This window comes from Mytilus galloprovincialis, chromosome 8 (genome assembly GCF_965363235.1).
Source record: "Mytilus galloprovincialis chromosome 8, xbMytGall1.hap1.1, whole genome shotgun sequence".
Classification (NCBI taxonomy): Eukaryota; Metazoa; Mollusca; class Bivalvia; order Mytilida; family Mytilidae; genus Mytilus; species Mytilus galloprovincialis.
The window spans coordinates 48,189,957-48,216,327 of record NC_134845.1 but is presented as its reverse complement, the minus strand read 5'-3'; the positions used below and the strand labels follow the sequence as shown (position 1 = coordinate 48,216,327).

The window sequence follows — 26,371 nt, the reverse complement described above, 5'->3', positions numbered from 1 at the left end:
TTCTTTCTGAATACTCTTGGCGTGAGAAAATTCTGACTCTTGACAGTGTTAATTAAAACAAACTTTATTTGCAAAATCACATGTAAAAACACATGTATAATAAATATGTCATATTTTACAAAATAATATAAAAATGATTTGTTACCATGATTTACAAACCAAGAATTTTTTGTTTTAATCGAGCAAGACATTTTGCTTTCGTTTAATAGTTTAATAGCATTATACCACAACCCAAAGCATAATACTAGTACACAAATAAATGCTTCACAAAGGCACTTTGTTGACGCTTGACACACCGAGTCCTTTTCAATCGGAATTAGTTATTACGAGTATTTTTTCAATCATTATATGTTATTGCAAGTCCTTTTCCATTCACATTAGTTATTGTGAGTCCCTTTTCAATCATCAGTTATTTTTTACGTTCCTTATGTTTGTATTTGTATACAACTTTATGATGATATATTAATAAACAGATAAAACAGCAACATTTATCAGCAGTTTGAATCTACTGGTTCTAGTATTATAAGTGTTGTTGAACGCGGAGGAAGAGCACTGTCGTTATAGTCGGCGAAAAGTTCATCGTCAGATTCAATTTGAATGTCATCCTCTATTGAAGGATTGACTCTTCGATGGAATGGATCAGCTCGTCTGAGGTTTCTCGTGCCACCATACTTTAGTACTGCCACACCAATGGCCGCAGCGATGACGATTACAGCGGCTGCTATGGCACCGATGACAATACCAAGGGTTCGAAGGGTGTCGTCTGCTTCGTTAGCTAAAACAAAAGAATGAATGAAAGATTAATGGGCGTGGCTATGAGACAATAAGACACAGATCCGCCCAGTTCCACTCTCAAAACACATATTATACGTTTAGTTACTATACCATAGGCGGATTCAGGGGGCTTGGGACCCTTTCGTTGGAACAATTTGGTTAACTATATAGGGAATCACTGAAGCATGACTGGAGCCCCCTTTAGGTTAGTCAGCCCCCCCCCCCCCCTATTATCAAAAGTTCTGGATCCGCCACTGTACACTATTATAAACGTAGATTTAGACTTGCTATAGAATAAAAAAAATCATGAAGTGTTTGTAAATAAAAAAAACGAAATTGTTCTACAGTATTATAAAGGGAACCGCGGGTAAGCATTGTTCATAAGAGCACTACGATAGTTTTTGAAATACTTATAACTTCACATAATACTCAATTACACATTAAAATGTAGGACGTATGGCATAAAGATTTAAAACAATATATTATTAAAAAGATTTCATTTCTGCAACATAATTGTGCCCTCTTTTTCCCACATCTCACTTTTTTATCCCCTTTATCCCACATCCCCCCTTATTTTTAAAAACCCTTATATTTTAAAAAGCTTGTCATTCCCTTAATACACATTACACTATCTGATTAAAGGTAATGCCGTTTTGACTTTGAAAAGGATTATAGTAAATGTGACAGAATATGTGCCTGAAAAAAAGACTGACACATATCATAAACAACGGTTGATTGAAGATTTCACAACCTCCAGTGGCAAACATTTCATATAAATAAGCATACGTAAGACGTTTATATATCTCAACTTGTACGATTCGCTTGTGTATGTAACAATGTTTTAGATTTTAACGAGAGAAATTTATGTATTACTGAAAAATTATTACACCAGGGTTTTCGATATCACAAACTAGTCAAAACATTTACTAAATTTTATCATCGGTATAAAGACATTATTCGTAAATATAGCTCAACATGCAGACTTATAATACGTTCAGGTATTTCACATCCAATTTTTTATGGTAATATTCTTTATAAAGCACAAAGGTGTCAGTATTCACCTCAGAAACTTACAAAACCTTTGAATAGACTTATTAAGAAGGGATATAATTACGATACTGTTGTCAAGTCATTAAAGATTGCATATTTTGGCGTTAATATTGAGTCAGTGATAAGGTCTTTGCATCGGAACTAAACACATTTATTCTAAAAACAGTTGTTGGCATGACACGGGTTATGTTCTTCTCATATATGTTATGATGGTATGATACTAAACCCCTAACGGGAAGGATTGTGCCTGATGTTCATATGATGAAATCATAATCTTTCAGTCAGTTTAGTTGAAGTCTGGAGCTGGCATGTCAGTTAACTGCTAGTAGTCTGTTCTTATTTATGTATTATTGTCATTTTGTTTATTTTCTTTGGTTACATCTTCTGACATCAGACTCGGATTTCTCTTGAACTGAATTTTTATGTGCGCGTATTGTTATGCGTTTACTTTACTACATTGGTTAGAGGTATAGGGGGAGGGTTGAGATCTCACAAACATGTTTAACCCCGCGGCATTTTTGCGCCTGTCCCAAGTCAGGAGCCTCTGGCCTTTGTTAGTCTTGTATTATTTTAATTTTAGTTTCTTGTGTACAATTTGTAAATTAGTATGGCGTTCATTATCACTGGACTAGTATAGATTTGTTTAGGGGCCAGCTGAAGGACGCCTCCGGGTGCGGGAATTTCTCGCTACATTGAAGACCTGTTGGTGACCCTCTGCTGTTGTTTTTTATTTGGGCGGGTGGTTGTCTCTTTGACACATTCCCCATTTCCATTCTCAATTTTATAAACACAAATTCAATCGTTCGATCGTAATGATAACACTACAAGAGAAACCATTGGAGAAAGGTATGGCAAGCCGTTCTCGTCAAAACTATGTTTAAACCCTTTTTTCGAAAAAAATACACACTGAGATTTAAAAACCTAAAATAACACACTGAGAAATCGAAATTACACACTGAGATTTAAAAAAAATAAAAAACACACACTGAGAATTCAAAATTACACACTGAGATTTTAAAAAGACACACTGAGATGAAATAAATTGAAAAACACACACTGAGAATTGTTAATTACACACTGAAATTTCAAAAATACACACTGAGATTAATATGCAAATTACTAATGAATATTCATGAGATGATGAGATGAATAATTCAACAGATTAATATCTTGATCTCAAGAACTCTTGTCATTATAATGAAATGCGATTCCTTCAACCAACATTCGTAATAAATTTCAAGACTTAACATCGCTCATATTCATAAGTTTGTTGCCTATAATTCAGATCATTACTACCAGTAATTAAACATGGGCCCCTTTTCAAAAGTCTTCCAACTGTTTCCCTGATTTCGCTATTTTTGTTACGTTTATATGCTATAATAGACACTTGAGTAAAAATTTCACTTTCACTGCATTCTTTTGCAGATTGTTCCAATGTTTTCTTATAAATTTAATAAAGTTTTTCACCATTTGGTTATATTTTGTAATAAGAGTGAGTGGGTATTTTTCTTGTTCTTGTATTTCTAAAGTTTTTTTTATTAATAATTTGGAACCAAATCGAAGGACTAGCGAGTTCTGTCCCCTTGTTTTTTTAAGCTTGTAATAGATTCAGATTAAGTATGCTAATTAGATATGTGCGCATAGAAAGTGCGCACAAATCTCAGTGTGTAATTTTAAATTCTCAGTGTGTAATTTCAAATTCTCAGTGTGTGTTTTCAGTTTATTTATTCTCAGTGTGTCTTTTTGAAATCTCAGTGTGTAATTTTCAATTCTCAGTGTGTAATTTTTAATTCTCAGTGTGTAATTTTCAATTCTCAGTGTGCGTTTTTCATTTTTGTAATCTCAGTTCGTCTTTATGAAAACTCAGTGTGTAATTTTTAATTCTCAGTGTGTAATTTTCAATTCTCAGTGTGTAATTTTCAATTCTCAGTGTGCGTTTTGAAGTTTTTAAATCTCAGTGTGCTTTGTTGTAATTCTCAGTGTGTGAATTTTTCGAAAAATGGTTTAAACATAGTTTTGACGAGAACGGCTTGCCATAGAAAGGCTTATATATCCTTGAACAATATCTACGTTTGGGAATGTGCGCGATTTGATTTTTTTTGTATAAAATAAAATAGAATAAGGCTTTGAAATTGTTTTTTTTTTTAAATTAATGAATAGTAACTTATTTAGCAACTGTCAGCATTGATACTATTTTTTGTTTTAAAAACGATTAAAATGACCCATAAATTTTGTTTAATACTAGGACGAGAATTAAAAGGTTTTGAATCTGTTCAAGTTTAAGGTAAAAAAAAACACGACGTATACACTCGGCACACTCCTTTCTTTACAAGGTATAGACCCAATCTGATAATCTGATGTAATACAAATGACTATGGAATGCCAGAAAATAATGCAGTGACTCTAACTGGTTTACCATTGATACAGTTGACCTGACGGACAAACAGATTTGTTTCTTTTAATTTCATCACAATTTTAAAACACAAGTATATGCAAATATTTTTTTTATCACTTAACAAATTATTAAAAACTAGTCTTTTAAAATAATTCTAGGCACTTTGTATCACTAAAAGAGAAGGATAAAGAAATTTGTTTACCTGAATAAAGTTTTGTCGAATTTATGCTGCTGCCATTAGTTTGTGTAGACTGTTCCACAGTTGTAGTGACAGCTCCTGTTGAAGGTTCCACAGTTGTCGCTGCAGCTCCTGTTGTAGGTTCCACAGTTGTCGTGGCAGCTCCTGTTGTAGGTTCCACAGTTGTAGTGACAGCTCCTGTTGTAGGTTCCACAGTTGTCGTGGCAGCTCCTGTTGTAGGTTCCACAGTTGTAGTGACAGCTCCTGTTGAAGCTTCCACAGTTGTCGTGGCAGCTCCTGTTGTAGGTTCCACAGTTGTCGTAGCAGCTCCTGTTGTAGGTTCCACAGTTGTCGTAGCAGCTCTTGTTGTAGGTTCCACAGTTGTAGTGACAGCTCCTGTTGTAAGTTCCACAGTTGTAGTGAAAGCTCCTGTTGTCGGTTCCACAGTTGTCGTGGCAGCTCCTGTTGTAGGTTCCACAGTTGTCGTGGCAGCTCCTGTTGTAGGTTCCACATTTGTAGTGACAGCTGTTGTTGTAGGTTCAACAGTTGTAGTGACAGCTTCTGTTGTTGTCGGTTTTACTGTTGTAGTGACAGATTCTGTTGTAGTAGGATCAACAGTCGTAATGTCATCTTCTGTTGTAGTAGGTTCAACAGTTGTAGTGATAGCTTCAGTTGTAGTGGGTTCAACAGTTGTAGTGACAGCTTCCGTTGTAGTAGGTTCTACAGTTGTAGTGGCAGCCTCCGTTGTGGTAGCTTCTACAGTTGTAGTGACAGCTTCCGTTGTTGTAGGTTCTACTGTTATAGTGACAGCTCCCGTTGTAGTAGGTTCAACAGTTGTAGTGATAGCTTCTGTTGTTGTAGGTTCTACTGTTGTAGTATCAGCTTCCGTTGTTGTAGGTTCTACTGTTGTAGTGACAGCTTCCGTTGTAGTAGGATCAACAGTTGTAGTGATAGTTTGTGTTGTAGTAGGTTCTACAGTTGTAGTGACAGCTTCTGTTGTTGTAGGTTCTACAGTTGTAGTGTTAGCTTCTGTTGTTGTAGGTTCTACAGTTGTAGTGATAGCTTCTGTTGTAGTAGGTTCTACAGTTGTAGTGACAGCTGCCGTTGTAGTAGGTTCAACAGTTGTAGTGACAGCTTCTGTTGTAGTAGGTTCTACAGTTGTAGTGGCAGCTTCTGTTGTAGTTGGTTCAACAGTTGTAGTGATAGCTTCCGTTGTTGTAGGTTTTACAGTTGTAGTGACAGCCTCTGTTGCAGTGATAGCTTCTGTTGTTGTAGGTTCTACAGTTGTAGTGATAGCTTCTGTTGTAGCAGGTTCTACAGTTGTAGTGGCAGCCTCTGTTGTTGTAGGTTCTACAGTTGTAGTGATAGCTTCTGAAGTTGTAGGTTCTACAGTTGTAGTGATAGCTTCTGTTGTAGTAGGTTCTACAGTTGTAGTGACAGCTTCCGTTGTAGTAGGTTCAACAGTTGTAATGACAGCTTCTGTTGTAGTAGGTTCTACAGTTGTAGTGGCAGCTTCTGTTGTAGTTGGTTCAACAGTTGTAGTGATAGCTTCCGTTGTTGTAGGTTCTACAGTTGTAGTGACAGCCTCTGTTGTAGTAGGTCCATCAGTTGTAGTAGGTTCTACAGTTGTAGTGATAACTTCTGTTGTTGTAGGGTCAACAGTTGTAGTGACAGCTTCTGTTGTAGTAGGGTTTACAGTTATAGTGACAGATTCTGTTGTAGTAGGTTCAACAGTTGTAGTGATAGCTTCTGTTGTTGTAGGTTCTACTGTTGTAGTAGGTTCAACAGTTGTAGTGATAGCTTCTGTTGTTGTAGGTTCAGCAGTTGTAGAAGATTCTACAGTTGAAGTGAAAGCTTCTGTTGTTGTAGATTTAACAGTTGTAGTGACAGCTTCCGTTGTTGTAGGTTCTACTGTTGAAGTGACAGCTCCCGTTGTAGTAGGCTCAACAGTTGTAGTGATAGCTTCTGTTGTTGTAGGTTCTACTGTTGTAGTGACAGCTTCCGTTGTTGTAGGTTCTACTGTTGTAGTGACAGCTTCCGTTGTAGTAGGCTCAACAGTTGTAGTGATAGTTTCTGTTGTTGTAGGTTCTACTGTTGTAGTGACAGCTTCCGTTGTAGTAGGTTCAACAGTTGTAGTGATAGCTTCTGTTGTTGTAGGTTCAACAGTTGTAGTGATAGCTTCTGTTGTAGTAGGTTCTACAGTTGTAGTGGCAGCTTCTGTTGTTGTAGGTTCTACAGTTGTAGTGATAACTTCTGTTGTAGTAGGTTCTACAGTTGTAGTGACAGCTTCCGTTGTAGTTGGTTCAATAGTTGTAGTGACAGCTTCTGTTGTAGCAGGTTCTACAGTTGTAGTGGCAGCTTCTGTTGTAGTTGGTTCAACAGTTGTAGTGATAGCTTCCGTTGTTGTATGTTCTACAGTTGAAGTGAAACTGTCTGTTGTAGATTCAACTATTGTAGTGACAGCTTCCGTTGTTGTAGGTTCTACTGTTGTAGTGACAGCTCCCGTTGTATTAGGCTCAACAGTTGTAGTGATTGCTTCTGTTGTTGTACGTTCTACTGTTGTAGTGACAGCTTCTGTTGTTGTAGGTTCTACTGTTGTAGTGGCAGCTTCCGTTGTAGTAGGTTCAACAGTTGTAGTGATAGCTTCTGTTGTTGTAGGTTCAACAGTTGTAGTGATAGCTTCTGTTGTAGTAGGTTCTACAGTTGTAGTGGCAGCTTCTGTTGTTGTAGGTTCTACAGTTGTAGTGATAGCTTCTGTTGTTGTAGGTTCTACAGTTGTAGTGACAGCTTTCGTTGTAGTAGGTTCAATAGTTGTAGTGACAGTTTCTGTTGTAGTAGGTTCTACAGTTGTAGTGGCAGCTTCTGTTGTAGTTGGTTCAACAGTTGTAGTGATAGCTTCCGTTGTTGTAGGTTCTACAGTTGTAGTGACAGCCTCTGTTGTAGTAGGTTCAACAGTTGTAGTAGGTTCTACAGTTGTAGTGAAAGCTTCTGTTGTTGTAGGTTCAACAGTTGCAATGACAGCTTCTGTTGTAGTAGGTTCAACAGTTGTAGTGATAGCTTCTGTTGTTGTAGGTTCAGCAGTTGTAGTAGGCTCAACAGTTGTAGTAATAGCTAATGTTGTTGTAGGTTCTACTGTTGTAGTATCAGCTTCCGTTGTTGTAGGTTCTACTGTTGTAGTGAAAGCTTCCGTTGTAGTAGGCTCTACAGTTGTAGTGAAATCTTCTGTTGTTGTAGGTTCAACAGTTGTAATGACAGCTTCTGTTGTAGTAGGTTCTACAGTTGTAGTGACAGCTTCCGTTGTTGTAGGTTCTACAGTTGTAGTGACAGCCTCTGTTGTAGTAGGTTCTACAGTTGTAGTGACAGATTCTGTTGTCGTAGGTTCTACAGTTGTAGTGACATATTCTGTTGTAGTAAGTTCTACAGTTGTAGTGACAGATTCTGTTGTAGTTGGTTCTACCGATGTAGTGGCAGCTTCTGTTGTTGTAGGTTCAACAGTTGTAGTGATAACCTCTGTTGTAGTAGGCTCTACAGTTTTGGTGAAATCTTCTGTTGTTGTAGGTTCAACAGTTGTAGTGACAGTTTCCGTTGTTGTAGGTTCTACTGTTGTAGTGACAGCTTCCGTTGTAGTAGGTTCAACAGTTGTAGTGATAGCTTCTGTTGTTGTAGGTTCTACTGTTGTAGTGACAGCTTCCGTTGTAGTAGGTTCAACAGTTGTAGTGATAGCTTCTGTTGTTGTAGGTTCAGCAGTTGTAGTAGGCTCAACAGTTGTAGTAATAGCTTCTGTTGTAGTAGGTTCTACTGTTGTAGTATCAGCTTCCGTTGTTGTAGGTTCTACTGTTGTAGTGAAAGCTTCCGTTGTAGTAGGCTCAACAGTTGTAGTGATAGTTTCTGTTGTTGTAGGTTCTGCTGTTGTAGTGACAGCTTCCGTTGTAGTAGGTTCAACAGTTGTAGTGATAGCTTCTGTTGTTGTAGGTTCTTCAGTTGTAGTGATAGCTTCTGTTGTAGTAGGTTCTACAGTTGTAGTGACAGCTTCCGTTGTAGTAGGTTCAACAGTTGTAGTGACAGCTTCTGTTGTAGTAGGTTCAACTGTTGTAGTGATAGCTTCTGTTGTTGTAGGTTCTACAGTTGTAATGATAGCTTCTGTTGTAGTAGGTTCTACAGTTGTAGTGACAGCTTCCGTTGTAGTAGGTTCAACAGTTGTAGTGACAGCTTCTGTAGAAGAAGGTTCTACAGTTGTAGTGGCAGCTTCTGTTGTAAGTGGTTCAACAGTTGTAGTGATAGCTTCCGTTGTTGTAGGTTTTACAGTTGTAGTGACAGCCTCTGCTGTAGTGATAGCTTCTGTTGTAGGTTCAACAGTTGTAGTGACAGTTTCCGTTGTTGTAGGATCTACTGTTGTAGTGACATCTTCTGTTGTAGTAGGTTCAACAGTTGTAGTGATAGCTTCTGTTGTAGTAGGTTCTACAGTTGTAGTGACAGCTTCCGTTGTAGTAGGTTCAACAGTTGTAGTGACAGCTTCTGTTGTAGTAGGTTCTACAGTTGTAGTGGCAGCTTCTGTTGTAGTTGGTTCAACAGTTGTAGTGATAGCTTCCGTTGTTGTAGGTTCTACAGTTGTAGTGAAAGCCTCTGTTGTAGTAGGTCCATCAGTTGTAGTAGGTTCTACAGTTGTAGTGAAAGCTTCTGTTGTTGTAGGTTCTACAGTTGTAGTGACAGCTTCTGTTGTAGTAGGTTTTTCAGTTATAGTGACAGATTCTGTTGTAGTAGGTTCTACAGTTGTAGTGACAGATTCTGTTGTAGTAGGTTCTACAGATGTAGTGGCAGCTTCTGTTGTTGTAGGTTCAACAGTTGTAGTGATAGATTCTGTTGTAGTAGGCTCTACAGTTGTAGTGAAATCTTCTGTTGTTGTAGGTTCAACAGTTGTAATGACAGCTTCTGTTGTAGTAGGTTCTACAGTTGTAGTGACAGTTTCCGTTGTTGTAGGTTCTACTGTTGTAGTGACAGCTTCCGTTGTAGTAGGTTCAACAGTTGTAGTGATAGCTTCTGTTGTTGTAGGTTCTACTGTTGTAGTAGGTTCAACAGTTGTAGTGATAGCTTCTGTTGTTGTAGCTTCAGCAGTTGTAGAAGGTTTTACAGTTGAAGTGAAAGCTTCTGTTGTTGTAGGTTCTACTGTTGAAGTGACAGTTCCCGTTGTAGTAGGCTCAACAGTTGTAGTGATAGCTTCTGTTGTTGTAGGTTCTACTGTTGTAGTGACAGCTTCCGTTGTTGTAGGTTCTACTGTTGTAGTGACAACTTCCGTTGTTGTAGGCTCAACAGTTGTGATAGTTTCTGTTGTAGGTTCTACTGTTGTAGTGACAGCTCCCGTTGTAGTAGGCTCAACAGTTGTAGTGATAGCTTCTGTTGTTGTAGGTTCTCCTGTTGTAGTGACAGCTTCTGTTGTAGGTTCTACTTTTGTAGTGGCAGCTTCCGTTGTAGTAGGCTCAACAGTTGTAGTGATAGTTTCTGTTGTTGTAGGTTGTACTGTTGTAGTGACAGCTTCCGTTGTAGTAGGTTCAACAGTTGTAGTGATAGCTTCTGTTGTTGTAGGTTCAATAGTTGTAGTGATAGCTTCTGTTGTTGTAGGTTCTACAGTTGTAGTGACAGCTTCCGTTGTAGTAGGTTCAATAGTTGTAGTGACAGCTTCTGTTGTAGTAGGTTCTACAGTTGTAGTGGCAGCTTCTGTTGTAGTTGGTTCAACAGTTATAGTGATAGCTTCCGTTGTTGTAGGTTCTACAGTTGTAGTGACAGCCTCTGTTGAAGTAGGTTCAACAGTTGTAGTAGGTTCTACAGTTGTAGTGAAAGCTTCTGTTGTTGTAGGTTCAACAGTTGTAGTGACAGCTTCTGTTGTAGTAGGTTCTACAGTAGTAGTGACAGATTCTGTTGTAGTAGGTTCTACAGTTGTAGTGACAGATTCTGTTGTAGTTGGTTCTACAGATGTAGTGGCAGCTTCTGTTGTTGTAGGTTCAACAGTTGTAGTGATAGCTTCTGTTGTAGTAGGCTCTACAGTTGTAGTGAAATCTTCTGTTGTTGTAGGTTCAACAGTTGTAGTGACAGTTTCCGTTGTTGTAGGTTCTACTGTTGTAGTGACAGCTTCCGTTGTAGTAGGTTCAACAGTTGTAGTGATAGCTTCTGTTGTTGTAGGTTCAGCAGTTCTAGTAGGCTCAACAGTTGTAGTGATAGCTTCTGTTGTTGTAGGTTCTACTGTTGTAGTATCAGCTTCCGTTGTTGTAGGTTCTACTGTTGTAGTGAAAGCTTCCGTTGTAGTAGGCTCAACAGTTGTAGTGATAGTTTCTTTTGTTGTAGGTTCTACTGTTGTAGTGACAGTTTCCGTTGTAGTAGGTTCTACAGTTGTAGTGGCAGCTTCTGTTGTAGTTGGTTCAACAGTTGTAGTGATAGCTTCCATTGTTGTATGTTCTACAGTTGAAGTGAAAGATTCTGATGTAGATTCAACAGTTGTAGTGACAGTTTCCGTTGTTGTAAGTTCTTCTGTTGTAGTGACAGCTCCCGTTGTAGTAGCCTCAACAGTTGTAGTGATAGCTTCTGTTGTTGTAGGTTCTACTGTTGAAGTGACAGCTTCTGTTGTTGTAGGTTCTACTGCTGTAGTGGCAGCTACCGTTGTAGTAGGCTCAACAGTTGTAATGATAGTTTCTGTTGTTGTAGGTTGTACTGTTGTAGTGATAGCTTCTGTTGTAGTAGGTTCAACAGTTGTAGTGATAGCTTCTGTTGTTGTAGGTTCAACAGTTGTAGTGATAGCTTCTGTTGTAGTAGGTTCTACAGTTGTAGTGGCAGCTTCTGTTGTTGTAGGTTCTACAGTTGTAGTGACAGCTTCTGTTGTTGTAGGTTCTACAGTTGTAGTGACAGCTTTCGTTGTAGTAGGTTCAATAGTTGTAGTGACAGCTTCTGTTGTAGTAGGTTCAACAGTTGTAGTGACAGCTTCTGTTGTAGTAGGTTCAACAGTTGTAGTGATAGCTTCTGTTGTTGTAGGTTCTACAGTTGTAGTGATAGCTTCTGTTGTATTAAGTTCTACAGTTGTAGTGACAGCTTTTGTTGTAGTAGGTTCAACAGTTGTGGTGATAGCTTCTGTTGTTGTAGGTTCAACAATTGTAGTGATAGTTTCTGTTGTTGTAGGTTGTACTGTTGTAGTGATAGCTTCTGTTGTAGTAGGTTCAACAGTTGTAGTGCTAGCTTCTGTTGTTGTAGGTTCAACAGTTGTAGTGATAGCTTCTGTTGTAGTAGGCTCTACAGTTGTAGTGAAATCTTCTGTTGTTGTAGTTTCAACAGTTGTAGTGACAGTTTCCGTTGTTGTAGGTTCTACTGTTGTAGTGACAGCTTCCGTTGTTGTAGGTTCAACATTTGTAGTGATAGCTTCTGTTGTTGTAGGTTCAGCAGTTGTAGTAGGCTCAACAGTTGTAGTGATAGCTTCTATTATAGTAGGTTCTACAGTTGTAGTGACAGTTTCTGTTGTAGTTGGTTCAACAGTTGTAGTGATAGCTTCCGTTGTTGTAGGTTCTACAGTTGTAGTGACAGCCTCTGTTGTCGTAGGTCTAAAAGTTGTAGTAGGTTCTATAGTTGTAGTGAAAGCTTCTGTTGTTGTAGGTTCAACAGTTGTAGTGACAGCTTCTGTTGTAGTAGGTTCTACAGTTGTAGTGACAGATTCTGTTGTAGTAGGTTCTACAGTTGTAGTGACAGATTCTGTTGTAGTAGGTTCTACAGATGTAGTGGCAGCTTCTGTTGTTGTAGGTTCAACAGTTGTAGTGATAGCTTCCGTTGTAGTAGGCTCAACAGTTGTAGTGATAGTTACTGTTGTTGTAGGTTCTACTGTTGTAGTGACAGTTTCCGTTGTAGTAGGTTCAACAGTTGTAGTGATAGCTTCTGTTGTTGTAGGTTCTTCAGTTGTAGTGATAGCTTCTGTTGTAGTAGGTTCTACAGTTGTAGTGACAGCTTCCGTTGTAGTAGGTTCAACAGTTGTAGTGACAGCTTCTGTTGTAATAGGTTCAACAGTTGTAGTGATAGCTTCTGTTGTTGTAGGTTCTACAGTTGTAGTGATAGCTTCTGTTGTAGTAGGTTCTACAGTTGTAGTGATAGCTTCTGTTGTTGTAGGTTCTACTGTTGTAGTGACAGCTTCCGCTGTAGTAGGTTCTACAGTTGTAGTGATAGCTTCTGTTGTAGTAGGCTCTACAGTTGTAGTGAAATCTTCTGTTGTTGTAGGTTCAACAGTTGTAGTGACAGTTTCCGTTGTTGTAGGTTCTACTGTTGTAGTGACAGCTTCCGTTGTAGTAGGTTCAACAGTTGTAGTGATAGCTTCTGTTGTTGTCGGTTCTACTGTTGTAGTGACAGCTTCCGTTGTAGTAGGTTCAACAGTTGTAGTGATAGCTTCTGTTGTTGTAGGTTCAGCAGTTGTAGTAGGCTCAACAGTTGTAGTGATAGCTTCTATTGTAGTAGGTTCTAAAGTTGTAGTGACAGCTTCTGTTGAAGTTGGTTCAACAGTTGTAGTGATAGCTTCCGTTGTTGTAGGTTCTACAGTTGTAGTGACAGCCTCTGTTGTAGTAGGTCCAAAAGTTGTAGTAGGTTCTATAGTTGTAGTGAAAGCTTCTGTTGTTGTAGGTTCAACAGTTGTAGTGACAGCTTCTGTTGTAGTATGTTCTACAGTTGTAGTGACAGATTCTGTTGTAGTAGGTTCTACAGTTGTAGTGACAGATTCTGTTGTAGTAGGTTCTACAGATGTAGTGGCAGCTTCTGTTGTTGTAGGTTCAACAGTTGTAGTGATAGCCTCTGTTGTAGTAGGCTCTACAGTTGTAGTGAAAGCTTCCGTTGTAGTAGGCTCAACAGTTGTAGTGATAGTTTCTGTTGTTGTAGGTTCTACTGTTGTAATGACAGTTTCCGTTGTAGTAGGTTCAACAGTTGTAGTGATAGCTTCTGTTGTTGTAGGTTCTTCAGTTGTAGTGATAGCTTCTGTTGTAGTAGGTTCTACAGTTGTAGTGACAGCTTCTGTTGTAGTAGGTTCAACAGTTGTAGTGACAGCTTCTGTTGTAGTAGGTTCAACAGTTGTAGTGATAGGTTCTGTTGTTGTAGGTTCTACAGTTGTAGTGATAGCTTCTGTTGTAGTAAGTTCTACAGTTGTAGTGGCAGCTTCTGTTGTTGTAGGTTCTACAGTTGTAGTGATAGCTTCTGTTGTTGTAGGTTCTACAGTTGTAGTGACAGCTTCTGTTGTAGTAGGTTCAACAGTTGTGGTGATAGCTTCTGTTGTTGTAGGTTCAACAGTTGTAGTGATAGTTTCTGTTGTTGTAGGTTGTACTGTTGTAGTGACATCTTCCGTTGTAGTAGGTTCAACAGTTGTAGTGATAGCTTCTGTTGTTGTAGGTTCAACAGTTGTAGTGATAGCTTCTGTTGTAGTAGGTTCTACAGTTGTAGGGGCAGCTTCTGTTGTTGTAGGTTCTACAGTTGTAGTGATAGCTTCTGTTGTTGTAGGTTCTACAGTTGCAGTGACAGTTTCTGTTGTAGTAGGTTCAATAGTTGTAGTGACAGCTTCGGTTGTAGTAGGTTCTACAGTTGTAGTGGCAGCTTCTGTTGTAGTTGGTTCAACAGTTGTAGTGATAGCTTCCGTTGTTGTAGGTTCTACAGTTGTAGTGACAGCCTCTGTTGTAGTAGGTTCAACAGTTGTAGTAGGTTCTACAGTTGTAGTGAAAGCTTCTGTTGTTGTAGGTTCAACAGTTGTAGTGACAGCTTCTGTTGTAGTAGGTTCTACAGTTGTAGTGACAGCTTCTGTTGTAGTGACAGCTTCTGTTGTAGTAGGTTCTACAGTTGTAGTGACAGATTCTGTTGTAGGTTCTACTGTTGTTGTAGGTTCTACTGTTGTAGTGACAGCTTCCGCTGTAGTAGGTTCAACAGTTGTAGTGATAGCTTCTGTTGTAGTAGGCTCTACAGTTGTAGTGAAATCTTCTGTTGTTGTAGGTTCAACTGTTGTAGTGACAGTTTCCATTGTTGTAGGTTCTACTGTTGTAGTGACAGCTTCCGTTGTAGTAGGTTCAACAGTTGTAGTGATAGCTTCTGTTGTTATAGGTTCTACTGTTGTAGTGACAGCTTCCGTTGTAGTAGGTTCAACAGTTGTAGTGATAGCTTCTGTTGTTGTAGGTTCAGCAGTTGTAGTAGGCTCAACAGTTGTAGTGATAGCTTCTATTGAAGTAGGTTCTACAGTTGTAGTGACAGCTTCTGTTGTAGTTGGTTCAACAGTTGTAGTGATAGCTTCTGTTGTTGTAGGTTCTACAGTTGTAGTGACAGCCTCTGTTGTAGAAGGTCCAAAAGTTGTAGTAGGTTCTATAGTTGTAGTGAAAGCTTCTGATGTTGTAGGTTCAACAGTTGTAGTGACAGCTTCTGTTGTAGTATATTCTACAGTTGTAGTGACAGATTCTGTTGTAGTATGTTCTACAGTTGTAGTGACAGATTCTGTTGTAGTAGGTTCTACAGATGTAGTGGCAGCTTCTGTTGTTGTAGGTTCAACAGTTGTAGTGATAGCTTCTGTTGTAGTAGGCTCTACAGTTGTAGTGAAAGCTTCCGTTGTAGTAGGCTCAACAGTTGTAGTGATAGTTTCTGTTGTTGTAGGTTCTACTATTGTAGTGACAGTTTCCGTTGTAGTAGGTTCAACAGTTGTAGTGATAGCTTCTGTTGTTGTAGGTTCTTCAGTTGTAGTGATAGCTTCTGTTGTAGTAGGTTCTACAGTTGTAGTGACAGCTTCCGTTGTAGTAGGTTCAACAGTTGTAGTGACAGCTTCTGTTGTAGTAGGTTCAACAGTTGTAGTGATATCTTCTGTTGTCGTAGGTTCTACAGTTGTAGTGATAGCTTCTGTTGTAGTAGGTTCTACAGTTGTAGTGGCAGCTTCTGTTGTTGTAGGTTCTACAGTTGTAGTGATAGCTTCTGTTGTTGCAGGTTCTACAGTTGTAGTAGGTTCAACAGTTGTAGTGATAGCTTCTGTTGTTGTAGGCTCAACAGTTGTAGTGATAGTTCCTGTTGTTGTAGGTTGTACTGTTGTAGTGACAGCTTCCGTTGTAGTAGGTTCAACAGTTGTAGTGATAGCTTCTGTTGTTGTAGGTTCAACAGTTGTAGTGATAGCTTCTGTTGTAGTAGGTTCTACAGTTATAGTGGCAGCTTCTGTTGTTGTAGGTTCTACAGTTGTAGTGATAGCTTCTGTTGTTGTAGGTTCTACAGTTGTAGTGACAGCTTCCGTTGTAGTAGGTTCAATAGTTGTAGTGACAGCTTCTGTTGTAGTAGGTTCTACAGTTGTAGTGGCAGCTTCTGTTGTAGTTGGTTCAACAGTTGTAGTGATAGCCTCCGTTGTTGTAGGTTCTACAGTTGTAGTGACAGCCTCTGTTGTAGTAGGTTCAACAGTTGTAGTAGGTTCTACAGTTGTAGTGAAATCTTCTGTTGTTGTAGGTTCAACAGTTGTATTGACAGCTTCTGTTGTAGTAGGTTCTACAGTTGTAGTGACAGATTCTGTTGTAGTAGGTTCTACAGTTGTAGTGACAGATTCTGTTGTAGTTGGTTCTACAGATGTAGTGAAAGCTTCTGTTGTTGTAGGTTCTACTGTTGTAGTGACAGGTTCCGCTGTAGTAGGTTCAACAGTTGTAGTGATAGCTTCTGTTGGAGTAGGCTCTACAGTTGTAGTGAAATCTTCTGTTGTTGTAGGTTCAACAGTTGTAGTGACAGTTTCCGTTGTTGTAGGTTCTACTGTTGTAGTGACAGCTTCCGTTGTAGTAGGTTCAACAGTTGTAGTGATAGCTTCTGTTGTTGTAGGTTCTACTGTTGTAGTGACAGCTTCCGTTGTAGTAGGTTCAACAGTTGTAGTGATAGCTTCTGTTGTTGTAGGTTCAGCAGTTGTAGTAGGCTCAACAGTTGTAGTGATAGCTTCTATTGTAGTAGGTTCTACAGTTGTAGTGACAGCTTCTGTTGTAGTTGGTTCAACAGTTGTAGTGATAGCTTCCGTTGTTGTAGGTTCTACAGTTGTAGTGACAGCCTCTGTTGTAATAGGTCCAAAAGTTGTAGTAGGTTCTATAGTTGTAGTGAAAGCTTCTGTTGTTGTAGGTTCAACAGTTGTAGTGACAACTTCTGTTGTAGTAGGTTCTACAGTTGTAGTGACAGATTCTGTTGTAGTAGGTTCTACAGTTGTAGTGACAGATTCTGTTGTAGTAGGTTCTACAGATGTAGTGGCAGCTTCTGTTGTTGTAGGTTCAACAGTTGTAGTGATAGCTTCTGTTGTAGTAGGCTCTACAGTTGTAGTGAAATCTTCTGTTGTTGTAGGTTCAACAGTTGTAGTGACAGTTTCCGTTGTTGTAGGTTCTACTGTTGTAGTGACAGCTTCCGTTGTAGTAGGTTCAACAGTTGTAGTGATAGCTTCTGTTGTTGTAGGTTCTACTGTTGTAGTGACAGCTTCCGTTGTAGTAGGTTCAACAGTTGTAGTGATAGCTTCTGTTGTTGTAGGTTCAGCAGTTGTAGTAGGCTCAACAGTTGTAGTGATAGCTTCTATTGTAGTAGGTTCTACAGTTGTAGTGACAGCTTCTGTTGTAGTTGGTTCAACAGTTGTAGTGATAGCTTCCGTTGTTGTAGGTTCTACAGTTGTAGTGACAGCCTCTGTTGTAATAGGTCCAAAATTTGTAGTAGGTTCTATAGTTGTAGTGAAAGCTTCTGTTGTTGTAGGTTCAACAGTTGTAGTGACAACTTCTGTTGTAGTAGGTTCTACAGTTGTAGTGACAGATTCTGTTGTAGTAGGTTCTACAGTTGTAGTGACAGATTCTGTTGTAGTAGGTTCTACAGATGTAGTGGCAGCTTCTGTTGTTGTAGGTTCAACAGTTGTAGTGATAGCTTCTGTTGTAGTAGGCTCTACAGTTGTAGTGACAGATTCTGTTGTAGTAGGTTCTACAGTTGTAGTGACAGATTCTATTGTAGTAGGTTCTACAGATGTAGTGGCAGCTTCTGTTGTTGTAGGTTCAACAGTTGTAGTGAAATCTTCTTTTGTTGTAGGTTCAACAGTTGTAGTGACAGTTTCCGTTGTTGTAGATTCTACTGTTGTAGTGACAGCTTCCGTTGTAGTAGGTTCAACAGTTGTAGTGATAGCTTCTGTTGTTGTAGGTTCTACTGTTGTAGTGACAGCTTCCGTTGTAGTAGGTTCAACAGTTGTAGTGATAGCTTCTGTTGTTGTAGGTTCAACAGTTGTAGTGATAGCTTCTGTTGTAGTAGGTTCTACAGTTATAGTGGCAGCTTCTGTTGTTGTAGGTTCTACAGTTGTAGTGATAGCTTCTGTTGTTTTAGGTTCTACAGTTGTAGTGACAGCTTCCGTTGTAGTAGGTTCAATAGTTGTAGTGACAGCTTCTGTTGTAGTAGGTTCTACAGTTGTAGTGGCAGCTTCTGTTGTAGTTGGTTCAACAGTTGTAGTGATAGCCTCCGTTGTTGTAGGTTCTACAGTTGTAGTGACAGCCTCTGTTGTAGTAGGTTCAACAGTTGTAGTAGGTTCTACAGTTGTAGTGAAATCTTCTGTTGTTGTAGGTTCAACAGTTGTATTGACAGCTTCTGTTGTAGTAGGTTCTACAGTTGTAGTGACAGATTCTGTTGTAGTAGGTTCTACAGTTGTAGTGACAGATTCTGTTGTAGTTGGTTCTACAGATGTAGTGAAAGCTTCTGTTGTTGTAGGTTCTACTGTTGTAGTGACAGCTTCCGCTGTAGTAGGTTCAACAGTTGTAGTGATAGCTTCTGTTGGAGTAGGCTCTACAGTTGTAGTGAAATCTTCTGTTGTTGTAGGTTCAACAGTTGTAGTGACAGTTTCCGTTGTTGTAGGTTCTACTGTTGTAGTGACAGCTTCCGTTGTAGTAGGTTCAACAGTTGTAGTGATAGCTTCTGTTGTTGTAGGTTCTACTGTTGTAGTGACAGCTTCCGTTGTAGTAGGTTCAACAGTTGTAGTGATAGCTTCTGTTGTTGTAGGTTCAGCAGTTGTAGTAGGCTCAACAGTTGTAGTGATAGCTTCTATTGTAGTAGGTTCTACAGTTGTAGTGACAGCTTCTGTTGTAGTTGGTTCAACAGTTGTAGTGATAGCTTCCGTTGTTGTAGGTTCTACAGTTGTAGTGACAGCCTCTGTTGTAATAGGTCCAAAAGTTGTAGTAGGTTCTATAGTTGTAGTGAAAGCTTCTGTTGTTGTAGGTTCAACAGTTGTAGTGACAACTTCTGTTGTAGTAGGTTCTACAGTTGTAGTGACAGATTCTGTTGTAGTAGGTTCTACAGTTGTAGTGACAGATTCTGTTGTAGTAGGTTCTACAGATGTAGTGGCAGCTTCTGTTGTTGTAGGTTCAACAGTTGTAGTGATAGCTTCTGTTGTAGTAGGCTCTACAGTTGTAGTGAAATCTTCTGTTGTTGTAGGTTCAACAGTTGTAGTGACAGTTTCCGTTGTTGTAGGTTCTACTGTTGTAGTGACAGCTTCCGTTGTAGTAGGTTCAACAGTTGTAGTGATAGCTTCTGTTGTTGTAGGTTCTACTGTTGTAGTGACAGCTTCCGTTGTAGTAGGTTCAACAGTTGTAGTGATAGCTTCTGTTGTTGTAGGTTCAGCAGTTGTAGTAGGCTCAACAGTTGTAGTGATAGCTTCTATTGTAGTAGGTTCTACAGTTGTAGTGACAGCTTCTGTTGTAGTTGGTTCAACAGTTGTAGTGATAGCTTCCGTTGTTGTAGGTTCTACAGTTGTAGTGACAGCCTCTGTTGTAATAGGTCCAAAAGTTGTAGTAGGTTCTATAGTTGTAGTGAAAGCTTCTGTTGTTGTAGGTTCAACAGTTGTAGTGACAACTTCTGTTGTAGTAGGTTCTACAGTTGTAGTGACAGATTCTGTTGTAGTAGGTTCTACAGTTGTAGTGACAGATTCTGTTGTAGTAGGTTCTACAGATGTAGTGGCAGCTTCTGTTGTTGTAGGTTCAACAGTTGTAGTGATAGCTTCTGTTGTAGTAGGCTCTACAGTTGTAGTGACAGATTCTGTTGTAGTAGGTTCTACAGTTGTAGTGACAGATTCTATTGTAGTAGGTTCTACAGATGTAGTGGCAGCTTCTGTTGTTGTAGGTTCAACAGTTGTAGTGAAATCTTCTTTTGTTGTAGGTTCAACAGTTGTAGTGACAGTTTCCGTTGTTGTAGATTCTACTGTTGTAGTGACAGCTTCCGTTGTAGTAGGTTCAACAGTTGTAGTGATAGCTTCTGTTGTTGTAGGTTCTACTGTTGTAGTGACAGCTTCCGTTGTAGTAGGTTCAACAGTTGTAGTGATAGCTTCTGTTGTTGTAGGTTCAGCAGTTGTAGTAGGCTCAACAGTTGTAGTGATAGCTTCTATTGTAGTAGGTTCTACAGTTGTAGTGACAGCTTCTGTTGTAGTTGGTTCAACAGTTGTAGTGATAGTTTCCGTTGTTGTAGGTTCTACAGTTGTAGTGACAGCCTCTGTTGTAGTAGGTCCAAAAGTTGTAGTAGGTTCTATAGTTGTAGTGAAAGCTTCTGTTGTTGTAGGTTCAACAGTTGTAGTGACAGCTTCTGTTGTAGTAGGTTCTACAGTTGTAGTGACAGATTCTGTTGTATTAGGTTCTACAGTTGTAGTGACATATTCTGTTGTAGTAGGTTCTACAGATGTAGTGGCAGCTTCTGTTGTTGTAGGTTCAACAGTTGTAGTGATAGCTTCTGTTGTAGTAGGCTCTACAGTTGTAGTGACAGATTCTGTTGTAGTAGGTTCTACAGTTGTAGTGACAGATTCTGTTGTAGTAGGTTCTACAGATGTAGTGGCAGCTTCTGTTGTTGTAGGTTCAACAGTTGTAGTGATAGCTTCTGTTGTAGTAGGTTCTACAGTTGTAGTGACAGTTTCCGTTGTTGTAGGTTCTACTGTTGTAGTGACAGCTTCTGTTGTAGTAGGTTCAACAGTTGTAGTGATAGCTTCTGTTGTTGTAGGTTCTACTGTTGTAGTGACAGCTTCCGTTGTAGTAGGTTCAACAGTTGTAGTGATAGCTTCTGTTGTTGTAGGTTCAGCAGTTGTAGTGATAGCTTTTGTTGTAGTAGGTTCTACAGTTGTAGTGGCAGCTTCTGTTGTAGTAGGTTCTACAGTTGTAGTGGCAGCGTCTGTTGTTGTAGGTTCTACAGTTGTAGTGATAGCTTCTGTTGTTGTAGAATCTACAGTAGCAGTGATAGCTTCTGTTGTAGTAGGTTCTACAGTTTTAGTGACAGCTTCTGTTGTAGTAGATTCAACAGTTGTAGTGACAGCTTCTGTGGTAGTAGGTTTTACAGTTGTAGTGATAGCTTCTGTTGTTGTAGGTTCTACAGTTGTAGTGACAGCTTCCGTTGTAGTAGGCTCTACAGTTGTAGTGACAGCTTCCGTTGTAGTATGTTCTACAGTTGTAGTAGGCTCTACAGTTGTAGTAGGCTCTACAGTTGTAGTGATAGCTTCTATTGTTGTAGGTTCTACAGTTGTAGTGATAGCTTCTGTTGTAGTAGGTTCTACAGTTGTAGTGATAGCTCTTGTTGTAGGTTCAACAGTTGTAGTGACAGCTTCTGTTGTAGTAGCTTCTACAGTTGTAGTGATAGATTCTGTTGTTGTAGCTTCTACAGTTGTCGTGGCAGCGTCTGTTGTAGTATGTTGTACATTTGTAGGGGCATCTTCTGTTGTGGTAGGTACAACAGTTGTTGCATTAATTACCGTTGTAGAAGGTTCAACAGTTGTAGTGATGGCTTCCGATATTGAGTACTTTATAGTTGTGGTGAATGATTCTGTAGTAGTATCAGTAGATACACTACACGTCATCGACATGATCAGTACGAGATGAGTCCATACTGTATCTGAAATGAACCAGTTGATAACGTGTTATTTTAACAGCTGATGATTTTGAAACGAATGATTATCTATGTATATTCTATTTGGAAATCAATCATATCATTTTTTTAATTAATGCTATGATTGACAAAACCTCTTGTACTATTTTTTACTGTATCAAATTAGAATTTGGATAGGCAGGACATTATGATAATTTTTAAAAAGAAAATGGTGTAGTATAACCATCGGTGTGAGTACACAGTTTGTTTTCTTGGATTTATGGAGAAGTCGTCGACCATTCGACTTTATATTGGTTAGGTTTATGGCTCGGATTATTGTTTTCAATTTTAAAGAAAAAAAATACAAGATATATTAAAATATGAAATCAATTTTCAGAAGAAAAACACTATTCTCAATTTAATTATTTAATTTTTTTACATTTGAGATTGATTTTTTTCCAAAGAAATTAAGACTCGAACAAATGATTTTCAAATAACCTAACCCCTATCCCCAAACTAAATAAAACTTTGCCTTCTATTTACTATTAGACAGCCACCAAAAACATGATGAAACCACTCAAAGACATCTTGAATTCATAGTAGAAAGGTGTCAATGTAAGATTGGCATTAACGATTTTAGAGATATTGTTTTTACTACTTACAATGTTTTACCCAATATGTTCGACATGATGGGTGTAGTAATCTAAGAAACGTCTTCGCCATTCATCTGTAAATTACTGAAAGTAAACACATGTGAAAAATTATTTAAAAAAAGACAACTTAAATGAAGTTGAATAAAGAAAATTGAGGAAATTGAAGTCATCAGCCGACCGACCGACCGACCGACCGGCAAGCAGACATTTCAAAATAACAAGCTTTTAAAAAGACTGTAACAAATTGACGTTATATAACAATTCAAATTTGCATTCATATTTCAAAGAACACTAGAACACACCCGTGAAATCGCGGGCATATACAGATGATTAATTTATTGTGTCAGGAAGAGAAGCGACACACAAAATGAGGTCTTCTCGTTTAATAGTATAGATATGAGTTGTAGGTAATGTTTTTGAACCATAATTGCTTTAATATCTAAAATATTCTTTGTATTATGTATATTTGGTGTCGTGTTATTCTTTCTTTCTGATGGGTGATACATTTTACGCAGGAATTACTAATGTATAATTGTAATCCTCTTGTAGCACCATACGTATGCCCAAGTTGTAATACCTTGCTCGTCTTTAAACTGTTTACCCTTAAGGAGCATCTACGTTTGGCCCCAGTTTTAATGGGGTACGTTTTTTGAATATAAAAAAGAAAATGTGGTGTGATTGCCAATGAGACAACTCTTCACAAAAGACCAAATGATACATAAATAAACAATAGGTCACCGTAGGGCTTTCGACAATGAGCAAAGCCCATACCGCGTACTCAGTTATAAGCCCCGAAATGACAAATGTAAAACAAGTCAAACAAGAAAACTTTTTCCCCCTGGTATCTTCTCTTCTTTTTTGTGTGTCAACTTATCATAGTTATTTGGCCGTTCCGTTACTATAAAAATAAGGAGATGTGGTATGATTGCCAATGAGACAACTCTCTACAAGAGTCCAAAATAACACAGAAATTTAAAACAACCGCATGTCACCGTTCGGCCTAATGTCTATTTTATCTTGCATGAAGGTCTTGCAATATGATTGAGTTATAAAACTAAGACGATATGATATGATTAAAAATGATACAACTATTCACAAGAGAACACAGAGCAAGGATAAAAACACCTATAGGTCCCTGTACAGCCTTCGACAATCAGCAAAACATATATCGTATAGTATGCTATAAAAGGTTCCGAGATGATAAAAAGAGAAGCAATTCAAACGAGAAAACAGAAGATTAGATCTTTTGAAGACAAATGTCGTGTCTGGCGTACATAATGTTATGCCTGTTATCTATGACGAGTTTATTTGAAACAAATGGAACGATGCCACTGCTAGTGTAGTTTTCCTCTCCGAGGTTATCCAACCCAGAAGTCAGCACTTGTGTATTGACATGAATTATCATTGATATGGTCATAATTTTAAATAAAATTTTTACAAAAAATTATATTTTACTAAAAACTAAGGATTTTTCTACCCAAGAAATAGATTACCTTAGGTGAATTTGACAAAACCCTTCGGAATTTTGGGTCTTCAATGCTCACCAACTTCGTAATTTTTTGGCCTTTTAGTTTTTATATTCGAGCGTCACTGGTGAGTCTTTTGCGTCTGGTGTTGAAAACATAAAGTTTGGTATCTATGGTGAGTTTATCTATAAATGAATAATCCTAAATACAATTCTCATACACTTTTAATGTAACATTTCTTTTAAATAGACTAAAAGGTACCATCAAATCCAAAGTCGACATGTTTTAACTTATGAGTGGCCCACCATTTTGAATACTTGAATCAACAAATGTTTGATTACTACAATATTATCGAAAACAATACAACACCTACCTCAAAAACGTCATTTTGGTGAAATTTTATCCAAATCTGAATCGTAGAAGTAACGTAATAACCTTCAGTGCATATGCAAGTGCTCTTTTACATAACGTCACTTCAGCCATGACGTCTATGCCCCATGAAGTTTCACGGAATTTTAATTTTCAAGAATTAACAATTTTTTTTAATTCATTAGAATCAGAATTACAGTGCTGTAGTTGAAGAGTTGCCCACGATAATTGTTTTTGACGGACGCAAATATCAGTGTTTCTGTTCCCGTTATGCGTCGCCAGTAAAACTACAATTACGACAGCCAAATCGTCAATTGACGGCGGCAACTTTTCAACTAAAATACTGTCTTTACTTAAAAATTGCATAATCGAGTGTGGAGTGTAATAGCTGTCGGTACAACGTAAAAACAAACTGTAAAAGTCAGTTGGAAAGAGCTTAACTCGTCATATATCAGCGTAAACCACAGCAAAATGCAAATACCAAAAAGCAAAAAGTTTCTTTGGAATTACTGAAAGCAACTTCTAAGCCAATTTAATCTAATAAATAAACCAGGTTTACCACGTTTGCACAGGAAAAGGGTAGGGGTAAAGTGCGAAATCAACAGCTTCTACTAACTAACACTGGCGGATCTAGAAATTTTCATAAGTGGGGGGCCACTGACTGCCTAAAAGGGGGCCCGCTTCAGTGATTCCCTTTATAAGCAAGCAAAGTTTTTTTTATCTGTTAATGACAGCAGCAATTATTTTATATCTTACAGAAACTAACAAAGAAATTAGAGAGAGCAGTCAATGTTGAAATGAGGAGATGCGATGATATCAAAGACGACAACCCACAAAATAATATCACCTGAAATACTGAACATGGGAATGTAGTATATCTGTTCACAGCGGGAGTAGAGTCTATACATTCATGAAAATTTTCAGCGTCGGCTGTTCGTTGAGAATCTTTCTATGTATCTTTACTGTCGTCTGCATGGCGTTTTTATTTTGTGTTTTTTGTTTGTGTGTGTAATTTTTTGTATGAGTGTTTGCTGTTTTACAGAGCAATAAATGATGGATAAAACAAAAAACACAAAAAGAAATAAGAGTAAAAAGATTAAAAAATTAACTTTTAAAAATCAGTGTTGAAGATTTCGAAATCTTTTTCCAATAAATTCATATAGAAACTGACTACTCTATGTAAGTGCTCTGAGTTCAAATCGATGGAAAATCATAATAGAAATGATTTCTGCAATGTTAACGCCTACTTAATTCTAAAATCTACAGATATATACATTGAAATCTATAAGAATCTTATGCCTCGTTCACACGGACATTTAATTGGAATAGAATTTCGAATCAAATGCGAATCGAATTCGTTAATCGCGTTCACAAACTCTTCTTTTTTTTTAATTCGAATTGATTCGAATTGGCATATTCGAATTATCCAATTCTCATTAGAAATACGCTTTGCTTTTGTGAATGCGAATTAAAAGTTAACGTCGTTTGAACAGTAAAGCGAATTTGACGCGCATAGTAATTCGAATTAGAATTGACGCTAGGACGTAAAACGTTTCGAATGCGAATTAAACTAATTCGAATCAGTTAATGGGAATCGAATTCGAATTACGTGTGAACTCAGCATAATTAAAATATTTACATTGTTTAATTGTTTTTCTTCGCCTGAATATATTTTTTTTTATACCAAACCCTACATACATAGAAGTGAAACATGTTCCTTCTAAATTCTTATATATACATATAAATAAAAAAAAATAGAACAAAGTAATTTTGCAGAAAACTGAAAACAGTTCTTTATAAATTCCATGCGTCCGAAGCGTTTTTCTGGATTTATTCCCACGAGAAAACTCAATACCGAATATTTGAAATCCAAGGATGTATAAGAACCAAAACAGTTGAAGAGTTATATGACAAAAAAAGAACATATAAAAAGCCAATTCCATCAAAGGTCAACTTTGCCTGAGTGAGTGAATATCTTAATAATTTTAAAATTTATAAACGGAATGTTACATTTTCCAAAAAGCTGATTTAGCTTCTACAGTTTCAGCATAGTGCATTCACATCCGTGACGGCCAATGGATAATAACGGTATATTTCGTTTTAACACGCTAATGACATAAATTTTTGGACCCCGTGAAACATTTATTGTTTGCGATGAAGCGTCAGAGATCGTAAGCACATACAAAAGCATTATTCATTTTTACCGTTAAAAAGAAAACGATAGGTTATTTTTTAAATAACCTGGTTCGACTTAATTCATCATTATATTCAAAGGATTTATTTTTTAATTTAGTTTAGTATCAAAGTTTAAATTCTTTGTTATTTAGGATGATGCAAACAGGTCCTTATTGTGTCTGTCCAAATTTTAACAATGAAGAAAATTTTAATTATATAGATATAAGTATAAATCATACGGTTACCCATAGTAAAATGTATCAAAAATCAAAACAAATAAAAACAAAATCTTGTGTAAAGAATAGGTAGAACTACGCAGAAAAAAAATTAAAAAAAAAAATTAAGTACGGATTCAACTTTTAAAAAATCTTATCTCGATTTAATTACTTCAAATTCAATTTCTATATTTGTAATGCGAGTAGTAGTTAAGGATGTTATATTGATAATTACAAATATTTTATTGTAAATATCAAGAGTT

The 26,371-nt window shown here is 37.9% G+C and overlaps 1 protein-coding gene across 1 annotated transcript; it reads right to left on the bottom strand.

Annotated features, from left to right (window-relative positions):
* Nucleotides 1–58: 58 nt before the first annotated feature.
* Nucleotides 59–21,972, bottom strand: LOC143043047 (uncharacterized). Its single transcript, XM_076215544.1, has 23 exons — nucleotides 21,893–21,972; nucleotides 20,743–21,257; nucleotides 20,167–20,183; nucleotides 19,987–20,003; nucleotides 18,043–19,604; nucleotides 17,737–17,859; nucleotides 17,197–17,213; nucleotides 16,585–16,601; nucleotides 15,937–16,166; nucleotides 15,631–15,753; nucleotides 14,695–14,994; nucleotides 14,389–14,580; nucleotides 13,114–13,251; nucleotides 11,944–12,903; nucleotides 11,638–11,829; nucleotides 10,471–11,055; nucleotides 10,021–10,179; nucleotides 7,711–9,870; nucleotides 7,417–7,596; nucleotides 7,243–7,259; nucleotides 7,171–7,184; nucleotides 4,422–7,004; nucleotides 59–775 (listed from the first exon to the last, which is right to left on the bottom strand). Exons 1-23 carry the CDS (start codon nucleotides 21,951–21,953, stop codon nucleotides 492–494), a joined length of 10,446 nt encoding a protein of 3,481 aa, XP_076071659.1. The 5' UTR covers nucleotides 21,954–21,972; the 3' UTR covers nucleotides 59–491.
* Between the last annotated feature and the right edge of the window lie 4,399 nt (nucleotides 21,973–26,371).